Source organism: Salvia hispanica, chromosome 6 (assembly GCF_023119035.1).
Source record: "Salvia hispanica cultivar TCC Black 2014 chromosome 6, UniMelb_Shisp_WGS_1.0, whole genome shotgun sequence".
In the NCBI taxonomy this organism is placed as follows: Eukaryota; Viridiplantae; Streptophyta; class Magnoliopsida; order Lamiales; family Lamiaceae; genus Salvia; species Salvia hispanica.
Window position 1 is genome coordinate 35,153,905 of NC_062970.1, and position 10,799 is coordinate 35,164,703.

A 10,799-nucleotide genomic window follows, 5' to 3' on the forward strand; every position below is an offset into this window, starting at 1 on the left:
TTTGGAATAAACTAATAAAGAAAGTTTAAAGTGGAACTTACATGCTTGACTCTATTATATTAATTAAATAAAAGTATGATATTGAATACTCCCTCCCACCGTCCAAAAAAATAGATTCATTTTGCCATTTGGGACGTCCACAAAAAATAGTCTCATTTCTGAAAATAGAAAGTTTATCTCTCATACTTTACTCACTTTTTCTCCTTATTTTTCTTACTTTACCTACTTTTTCTCCTCATCTCTCTTATTCTATCAATTCTACATTAAAACCCGTGTAATATAGAAAATGATCTATTTTTTGTGGATGGAGGGAGTATAATAGAAAAATGCACCGATAAAACTCTTATTCGAGAGTGTTAAATGCTAAATTTTCATTTGTCTTCTGGTGAGGATTATTTATGTCAGAGAATATCATACTACAGTTCCTTGTTATGTATTCTAGTGTAGAATTTCTTTATTCTGTTGACTTGTTTGTTGAGGAAGGCTTGAAGTACACTAATTAAATGACTCATAATGGAGTAATTGACTATATAATGTCTTGCCTCAGATTAATATTATCTCTGTCCCTAAAAAAATATAAATAATGAATTTGACATGAATTTTATTCCTTCCATCCCGGATTAAGAGTCACACTTTTCCATTTTGGTCCGTCCCCAATTAAGAGTCACACTTCATTTTTACCATAAATAGTAAGTAGGTCCCACATTCCACTAACTTAATTCACTCACATTTTATTATAAAACCAATATAAAAAAATGGGTCTCACATTCCACTAACTTTTTCAACCAACTTTTCTTTACATTTCTTAAAACCCGTGCCGGGTCAAAGTGTGACTCCTAATCGGGGACGGAGGGAGTAACAAATAAGAGGAGAAGTAGGAGAGAGAGAAAGGGTATTGGAAATTAGTGGAGAGTGAAGTCCATATTATTGTAATCATATGAGTATTAATGGTAATTGTAATATGATATAAGTTGTAAATAAAATGATGTGTAAGGATGATACGTTGTTTGAATATTTCAAAATTAGAAAGTTCATACCCTTTAGGGACAGACGAAAAAAAAATAGTAGTTCATACTTTTTGGGGTTGGAGAGAGTAATGTAGAATGTTATTTATTACGTTGACATACTAGAATTTTGCATGGTTTCAGAAAGTAGTCTAGAACAATTTTGATTATATTTTGTTTTTGTTTAACATGATTATGGCTACATTGCTATATTTTGGTATTTTGACATTGTTTGTTTTTATTTTATACTCTATCTTTTGTTTGATTTTATACATTAAAAAATGTTGTTGACAATTTTAATTTTATAAAATTCATAAAAGTCAAAGCTCGATTTGTTCGTTTTCTCTTTAACATTAAGTAAATGAATAAAATAACAAATCAAATTTTATTTTTTTTAAAAATTTTGCAAAATTAAAATATTAATGTTATTATTTTTATATATTAAAGTCAAACTAAATACTATAAAAAAGTAACAACGTTAAACATGCATAAAATGATGCTCATATAAAGTACTTCTTCCGTTCCATAGTACTAGAGTCATTTTAATATTTTGGTACGTTCCATAGTAATAGAGTCATTTCCCTTTTTAGTAAAAGTCAACACATATTTCCACACCTACTTTACTCTCTCTTACTTTTTTCTCTATCCATCTCTCTACCTTTTTCATTTTCCACTTTATTCTCCATTTACTTAAGTCACCTAACACAATTTTTCTTAATCTCCGTGCCGAAAAGAAATGCCTCAATTACTATGGAACGGAGGGAGTATGTATTTCTAATACTCCATTCATCTCACAATAAGAGTCACTCTTATTGTGGGCACGAGTTTTAAGGAATGTACAGAATAATAAGTTGAAAAAGTTAGTGTAATATATGACCCACTTTTTTATATTGGTTTTTTTTTTTAATTTCGTGTATTTTTTATAAATACTCCCTCCCACTCCATTTTCACCCCACACATATCTACACGCAGCGGCGGCAGCGAGGAAGATGGAGAACAAGCGGCAGATTCCAATGACACCACCGAGTAGACGGCCAGCGAGGAAGATGGAGAACAAGTGGCAGATTCCAATGACACCACCGAGTAGACGGTGACGGTGTTTTTAAATTGTTTTTTTTATAAAATGTTTGTTGTATAATTTTCCCGTATATATAATACAACGAATATTTTGGCCCAATTTTTTTTAATTTTGTTTTCCAATTATTCTCCTTCCGATAATTTTTATTCTAATTGAATTAAAATATACAAACAATTGAAAAAAATGTGATTTATGGTAAAAAAGTGTCCACTATGGCTGTTGACACTTTTTTTTTGGTTGTGAAAGAAAAAAAATGGCATTTCCATCATATTCTTCCTATTGTGGACACTCTAGAACTAATAGTACTTGTACCTCTTTGTATAAGACATAAAAAATGACAAAATGTAATTTTTCTTATCGTAAGACAGACGGAGTAACACATGTCACATTTGTATATATATTCATACGGAGTAGTACTTTATTAGTCTATATATTTGGATGTTTATTCGATTTTTGCGCAATTTAATTAGAAGTGTTATAATTGAGTATTCTGAAAACAGAAGAATTATAGAGGTAGTATTGACAAGTGTGAGAAGCATCCGAGAATTGGAAAAAGACAAAAGCTGCTGCAAATCGCTGTCGATATTTCACATAAAAGGGTTGGACTTCCAGCCAGGCTCTTGCTCTTGTCATGACTACTGACTCCTATTTCTTCGCATTCCACACGGAGCCTATGCATCCACACACTTCTCTTCCAATCTCTCAATCTCATCATCCGATCCTCTCGCCGTCGCGCATTTCGTTCTCGGCGCCGATTGATTTCTCACTGTTCATCTTCGTTTTCCCCCTACCTGAACTGGTTGTGTAATTCGTCCCTCTCTCTCTCCTGGTTGCTTTTTATATTATGCAGTTTGGAATTCTGTGAAATTTTCTTCGGATTGTGATTTGGATGATGTGTATCTCGAATGTAGATGATCTCGTCTTCTACGACGCGATCGAGAGTTTTTATTTCCACTTCGCACTCAAATTAATTCTACCTGTTTGATATTCTCTGTTTGCTTATCGGAGAGTGAGCAATCTCGCATTTCCACCATCACTGTAAAATTGTCATGTTTCCAACGGCATACATCATCATTTTTCTGGTAATTCAAAATATTTGAAACACTTACGATTGCATAAACCGGCGAAATTCGTGGTGAATAAATCTGAGATTTGTGGTGCCTTGTATGCTGTTACTTTTTTAATTTATAATTGCATCAAAATTGTGGACAGGTATTAAAAGTTGAACCATGCAGAAATGTTAATACAAAAAAGCAGGCGAGGTGATAGCTAGTGGAGACAATTTGATTAGCTTTTCTGGAGTAATTGTAGCTGACTGAAAACATGAGCTGTGGATGCTTTGGTGCGTCATCCTTGCTCCGGAAGAGTAGCGAGTCTAGCGACAAAAACGTTCATAACTCCAAACAAGATCAAGAAGGTGCTTGGTGGAGTCCTTGTGGAATTAATTCATACTACTATACTCTTTAAAGCTCTTGATTAATCCAGGATTATGTTTTTATCTCATGTTACATTATGTCATCAGTGGTCCAATGTGCTATTGGTGTGTGCTCTCATTATGCCAGTAGAAAGTACCATTCTGAACACACGAGCTCGTGATCATTCGTAAATATGGTTGCTGATGATTCAGATTATTGATGTATTAATCTTTATCTTTGGTAAAGTTGCCACATAAATATCTTATTTGAACAAGGGTTTTTAGATCTGCAAACATAGTAAGATTGTCACACTCTAAACTAGTTGTAACTGTATCTGTTACCCTAATTAATTGGTAGTACATTGAAAGAAGGAGCACTTTAGTCATGAATCATGATGCCTTATTTCCTTTCCTTATTTTGCTTTACATTTTTTTTTCTCTTTTTTTGCTTTCTTTATAGCTTGTAATTTTTTCACTAAACAGCAATCATCGTCACAAGGACGAGAACTTTCTCATTTGATGAATTGCGTGTAGCAACAAACAACTTCAATATGAGTAACAAAATAGGACGAGGAGGTTTTGGTATAGTTTACAAGGTATTACATAATTCTACAGCTCCCTTTCCTCCTCATCAGCAACTTAACATTATATTTCCAGTGATTACTTTTTGTAGGTACTGTTCTCAGCTTCATCTTATCATTAGATTTTACTAACATTTTCTCCCTCCTCTCCTGGTTTTGCTTAGGGAATTCTGAAAAATGGAATGGTAGTTGCAGTGAAGATGCTCTCTGCTGAGTCAAAGCAGGGAGAGCGTGAATTTTTAACAGAGATTGAGACTATTTCTAATGTCAAACACCCGAACCTAGTTCAGTTACTTGGGTGCTGTGTTCATGGACGTGACCAGATTTTGGTGTATGAATATTTAGTAAATAACAGTATTGATCGTGCATTGCTAGGTAAGTGGTATGTTGGTTTTGAAAAATGAAACAGTTCAAATTTTCTTTGCTATACAAAGTACTAAGCTTTAAATATTGCAGGTCCAACGAGATCTGTAAAACTTGATTGGGGGAGAAGGTCTGCCATCTGCTTGGGTACCGCCAGAGGGCTTGAATTCCTTCACGAACAACTCGTGCCTCGCATCGTGCATAGAGACATCAAAGGTAGCAATATTCTTTTGGACGCGGACTTCCAACCAAAAATTGGAGACTTTGGATTGGCTAAACTTTTCCCGGACAATATATCCCACATTACCACAAAAATAGCAGGAACGACGTACGTCCCTTTTGTATAATTTCATACTGTTCCCAATTCCCAAATGCAAAAACTAGGGCACAAACTTGTCTTTGGAATGCTACCTTTTGTTTTGTTCATGACATTGTATTAACACTCATACTGGTATTTTGATGCTGACATGCTGTCATCATTTTTAGAATTCATGTTCCTTTGTTTAGGTAGACTGACTTCTTCCTTTGGTTTGTGCTGAACAGAGGTTACCTTGCTCCTGAATATGCATTAGGTGGTCGTTTGACAGTGAAGGCCGATGTCTATAGCTATGGGATTCTTACACTCGAAGTTGTAAGTGGCAGAACTTGGGAGAATGCTGATCACGGAGGCGCTCAAAAGTTGCTAGCTGAATGGGTACGCGATTCATTCCAATTTACATGTGATCGAACTTCATGGATCTCTCAACTTCAGTTCATACTTTAACTTTTGCTAGCTAATGTTGTTCCATATTTTCTGTTGACTGTTATACTTTCTTTCTCAACGGATTGCTCCATAGGCATGGGAGCTATATCAAGAAGCGAAACTGCTGGATCTGGTTGACCCCGAACTGGAAGAATTTCCGGAGAAGGAGGTTCTGAGGTACGTGAAAGTTGCCCTCTTCTGTACCCAAGCAGCCGCAAGCAGAAGGCCATTGATGAGCCAGGTGATAGAGATGCTCTCAAGAAATGTTCGACTCAATGTGAATGAACTCACACCTCCGGGTTTCTTCGATGATTCAGCAAGTCTTAATGGTGGATCAGCAAAGGTTAAGTTATCTGGCGCTTCAACCAGTTATCAGATGAACTCTTTTGCCTCCACAATCACTCAGGTGACCCCAAGATGAGGTTGGATTCTACTTCCTTCAATACACCTTCTCCTTCATTTTCTTATTTGTAAAGTGACCCAATACCAATATATGTTGATTCGTTTCTACTCTATTACAAAATAAAATATGCCAGTATATGGGCTTCAAATTCGGTATCTAATTGGATATGTAGACCATCTGATGAATCTCAACCAACGGAGATGATTTGTGTGTAAACTGTGTAAAGTAAAGTTTTTTATGTTCCTCTATTAGTAGGGTTGTAAATGAGCAGAGCCAAATATGTCTCAGAGCTCTATCTAAGCCACCCTTTTCCTCCTGCTTCCTGCTTGAGCTTGGCTAGTCAGTTACATGGCAACATCTTTTTCAAGCTCGATTTTAGCTCATCAAAAATTTTGATAATATATTACACGAGCCCGAGTGTGAATCTGTTTAGGGTCGAGCTGGAGCTCAGGTTTAGCCATACTTCAAAAAGGTCACGACTAACTGGTTCATTTATAAGGGACTATTTATGAGACAGGTAATATATTTCTCGAATGCATGTTACAGCATCAACAGCTACCCAAATCATGAGAAAACAAGAGAAATTAAGCAAAGATTACAACAACAAAATATGTTCATACAATTATACTACAAAAACAAGAATGTTCTATGGTAATAAGCTCAAAACACAGTACTGCGTGGTTCAGTCATATTTTCTTGGTTCGTCAATTTCAAGAAAGGGAAACATAAGGATTAGTAAATTGCAAATTTAATATAAAATACAAATTTCTGGATTCACGGTGCCAAAGAGCATCCTCTCAAATACTCAGCAGAATCAGCTACTTGGCTGGTCTTCGGTTGGAGCAGCAGCAGGTTCTTCCGATGCCTGAGCACCAGCAGCACCATTAGGCGCAGACTCTTCCGCGGCTTCTTTAGCTGAAGTTGGTTTATCGCTCGTTTCCTTTACATCTTTCTTGCCTTTCCCATCCTTGCTATCTTTCGCATCCTTAGCTGGAGCAGGTGGGGGTGGAAGCATGTGTGGTGGGGGATTGTGTTTCAGCTTGATCAATATCCCGCGCATCCTTGAAAGGTCAGTTGGTTTGCCGGGCTTGGGGCCTTGGACGACTGTGATGGACGGCTTCTTATCTTGGTCCTTCTTCTTTCCTCTCTTCTCGATGTGGGCCACTTCGTTAGGGACGAGCTCTGCTATGGATTTCCAGTAGTGTTTATCAGCCTCTTTGTGGAATTTTTCTTGACTGGCTAGGGATAACTGTTTCCAAAATTGTAAATAAAGCATCAGGGTAAAGATTGCAGTTGTATATTAGTATGTAAGTGATGATCTTCATTCTTCAAGATGAAAACGCAAACCTTCTCTTTTTCTCTGTTAGTGTTCTTGTTAGTCTCCACATTAAGCTTTGTCTTCTCATAGAAAGCTTTTATAAACTCTTCACCTTCTATAATAATTTGGATCCGCATCTCCTTTTCCTTCTTTTCCTTCTCTTCCAGACGAATGGTGTTTAGCCTGCAAACAAAAATCAGGAAAAAATTATTATCAGCAGATTCTTATACCCTTTGTCATTTAAATTGTTGAACTTAAAATTAAAACTAAAATTTGATACTACTACATTGACAGCCATAAAAGGTATCCTCATTTTCTGAAAGTTTTAAAACTAGCCTTATGGTTTCACGGACTAGACATTCTCTTATTTGGCAAGCATTTCATCAATTAATATTGAACCAAACAAAACCTTACAAGTTACAACCAACATCCAATTAATTTAAAATCAGGCAAATTTATTTATGTTCATGTCAAAACGATGGATCTTTCATAAAATTGAACACACTGTGATTATCATATTGTTCACATGACACAAATATGCTATACCCAAAATATTTCTTCACGCAGACAATTAATAATCCAAACCTTTCATGCTCTCTACTTTTACTAAGTAAAACCACACAATTATGTGAGCTAACCGGATCATCAAATAAGACTAAGGATATGGAAGTAGTTAGGAACATGCTACAAAAGACCTGCTTTTTATGTCAAACTAATAAATATCTATCACCGAGACAAATTAGGAATCTAACTTAACATGATCAATAAAAGAAAAGGTGCAACTTCGTGAAATTAAGTGTTCAGTCAGCCTCTAGCTTGGTTATTTTAGTGCGATTTAGTATTTTGCTGATACTGACGAAGTGAATTCTATTTGGAAAACAATGCCCCTATCGAAGTTATTTCAGCCACGCCTCGAATCGCCACTAAATACTAGTACTAATTTAGTAAGAAATCAGGGTACTCCCAAAGACTTAATTTAATATAACCCAAGTCGCTGCCTAGAAAATCAATCTTCATGAACATGTGAACATCCTTATTTATCTTCACCTACCTATTCTTTGATTACCATAGATGTCTTGCTTTACTAAGCTCGTATGAACTACTCTGATCACGTAAAACATTGAAATCAAGTTGACAAGCATATAGTTTAGGATTAAGGTGATATCGTGGTGTCTCTGAAAATTAATTATCCGGTTGTTCTCATCTAGATTGAGATGTTAAACAAAGCTGCCTAAATAACTACATCTTGATCCTTCCTATTGACCTCAAGTCCCCAACCAATTGATCTAGCAACTACCAGGTTGCAGAGAGCTATAATCAGTCTTAGAGAACTAAATCTACATATGTGCTGAAATATAGGGATGGTTGTATGTATTTACTAATATACTACTCCTACTATCCAGGTTTACCCATGCCAATTAACAAATCAAATAAGTAGATTGTCCAAGTTCTAAGATCCATTGATACAAATCAATTATGCCGACAATCTCCCTAAATTATATAAGTACTTCCTCTCACCGCTCCTTTTCACCGAACTAAAATCCAGCAATAGATCTCCACAAATTAGTAAAATTGATAATTAACAAGCTTCAATAAACTTGACCGAAGCACTATGAAGCAGATCCGACGATGTGTACGAGCAGAAAACAAAAAATCAACAACTTAATTACTGAACAGAAGTGCAGAAACCTCACCTCCGCCATTCGCGAAGGGCGAATCCTTCTTCCTGCATCTCATTAGGAGGCGGCAGGATCGGTCCGTCCGAGGTGAATAAGCCCTCGGAGTCCTGGCCAAGATCGTACGGCGAGCTGCCGTTGCCGTTCGAGATCGGAACCGAAGCGTCGTGGTCGAAAGGCTCAGCATTGGAGTCGAATCCGAATGGATCGGAGGAGTTTGGCAGGTCTACTGGAACTTGGTCGGATTCCGAGTATTCAGGCGAGAAGGCGGAGCCTGAGTAGGGCGGTGCGTCGGCGGAGGAGAAGGCAGAATAGGAATCGGTGTAGCTGGTGTGTCCTTCGTAGTCAAATGGAGGAGCTGCCGCGTCGTCGAAGGATGCCATCTCTCTCTCTCTCTCTCTCAATTTTCTCTCACCGATTTTCGTATTGCTTCTCTCTTTTTTAGGCTTCTAGCTGAAAATAATATGGCGTATGTTAGTGATTATTCATTTAATACACTACCATACATTTATTTATGTTATCATATCCCTTACCCCAATTTTAAAGCAACTCATTCATTTTCCTTATCATATCATCATTAACATAAATTTATACACCTTATGTTAGACCATTATCTTATACAATCTCATACTACCTTTTCTCATTTCTTTTCTCTTAGTAAATCTTTTTTAATTATCATTCAATTTGTAAAATTTGATACCACTATAAGTAACAAAATTATTTTATTATAGTATTAAAATTACAAGAACTAAGATTAAAAATTAATGAAGTAGTTTAGTACTTCCTCCCTCCCAACTAAGTTGAATAGAGTATTATTTATTGGAATATTTCAATTAAGTTGAGTCATTTTCTACTTTTACAAATAAAAATAAAACATTTAATCACTATTACTTTATTTTATTATTTATTTATTTTATCTTTTTTTTCTATTTTTAACATAATTTTTTTGTATTTCTGTGTTAAAGTTTTTACTTATTTTAGTGGACGGAGGGAGTACTAAATTTTTTTTAGAGAAATTATGTTAGATTTGTGAATTGTGATTGAATTATGCCACATTCCTCAGCAATGATAATCAGGTATCAGGTTCTGTACTTTTCCTTGTGTCATACTTCAAACATACTCCATCCGTCCCACATTTATAGTCACATTTAGTTAGGGCACGAGTTTTAAGGAATTGGTGAAGTGTGTAATTAATGAAGTGAGATGATGGAGTGTGTAATAAATGAAGTGAGATAAAGGAATGTGTAATAAATTAAGTGAGTTGGTTGAAGGTGGGTCCCTTGTTGACTTTTTGGTTTTTAATTTTTGTTTTGGTTTATTTTTACAATAAGTCTATGCAACCAAATTTTGTACAACCAAAAATTGATTTATTTGAGGGAAAAAGTAATTTATATATACATTTAATTAAAAAGTATAGACATACATATAGTATAGGGAATGTGCATTATATTATGGTATTTGTGTATAATTTCTAAAATTTTTTTGAACCATAAAATGTAATTAATGCATACTTTAATTCAAATTTGAAAAATAATAGAGAAATAATTCAAATATAAAAATAAAAAATTGAAAATGAGGCCAAAGACTATTAAATTATTTTTAATTTGTTAACTAACTATATTTATTATTTTAATATTTAATTAACACATCAAAATAGCTAATATAATCTTGTTTTGGTTGTACAAAATTTTGTTGATAATGACATTTGGGTGTAATTTTAGTGAATAATGAGGTAAAATTTTATGTCCAAGTATGGAAAATTCTAAATGTGACTATAAATGTGGGACGGACTTTTATGGCAAAATGTGACTATAAAACTGGGACGGAGGGAGTATTATTTTTGTTTTAACTTTTTTTAAGTGAATTAATGTGGTGGTTTCCCCCCTCACTACATTGTCTGAACTCCCTTCTCTAAAATGGATTATGAATTTCAGTGCCATTTGCTTGGGATGAAAGGAAGCATTGGTGGCCAACAAGCTCCACGATCTTTCACAAAGCTCATTCTGAGTGTCATTAAAATTCTCTCAGGTACCTTGTGCAGGTACATTTGATATTTCCATTTTGATATACCCTCTGTGGTAGTATGTCATAAAGTGTCTTTTCCTTACCTGGTTCTAATTTCAACTACTGTTATTTTGTTGATGAACTTGTCAGTGCTATTTAGATGTACAACTAAGACTTCTTTTCTGTCATCTGATAGATTTTTAATTGTTGTATAGG

At 35.1% G+C, this 10,799-nt stretch overlaps 2 protein-coding genes across 4 annotated transcripts; one reads left to right on the forward strand and one right to left on the reverse strand.

Moving 5' to 3' along the window:
• Positions 1 to 2,692: 2,692 nt before the first annotated feature.
• On the forward strand, positions 2,693 to 5,801 carry LOC125193109 (putative serine/threonine-protein kinase). 3 transcript variants are annotated; one of them, XM_048090852.1, is made up of 7 exons: positions 2,693 to 2,881; positions 3,318 to 3,499; positions 3,980 to 4,092; positions 4,242 to 4,452; positions 4,534 to 4,768; positions 4,984 to 5,134; positions 5,277 to 5,801. In XM_048090852.1, the coding sequence occupies exons 2-7, from the start codon at positions 3,406 to 3,408 to the stop codon at positions 5,601 to 5,603; spliced, it is 1,131 nt and encodes a 376-aa protein (XP_047946809.1). In that variant the 5' UTR covers positions 2,693 to 2,881; positions 3,318 to 3,405; the 3' UTR covers positions 5,604 to 5,801. The 3 variants fall into 3 exon arrangements, with proteins under 3 accessions (XP_047946809.1, XP_047946808.1, XP_047946810.1); XM_048090851.1 differs by having other exon boundaries at positions 2,694 to 2,881; positions 3,295 to 3,499; XM_048090853.1 differs by lacking the exon at positions 2,693 to 2,881 and adding an exon at positions 2,909 to 3,164 and having other exon boundaries at positions 3,295 to 3,499.
• A 368-nt stretch (positions 5,802 to 6,169) lies between these two features.
• Positions 6,170 to 9,050, reverse strand: LOC125196121 (clathrin light chain 1-like). Its single transcript, XM_048094501.1, has 3 exons — positions 8,598 to 9,050; positions 6,933 to 7,086; positions 6,170 to 6,834 (listed from the first exon to the last, which is right to left on the reverse strand). Exons 1-3 carry the CDS (start codon positions 8,960 to 8,962, stop codon positions 6,400 to 6,402), a joined length of 954 nt encoding a protein of 317 aa, XP_047950458.1. The 5' UTR covers positions 8,963 to 9,050; the 3' UTR covers positions 6,170 to 6,399.
• Between the last annotated feature and the right edge of the window lie 1,749 nt (positions 9,051 to 10,799).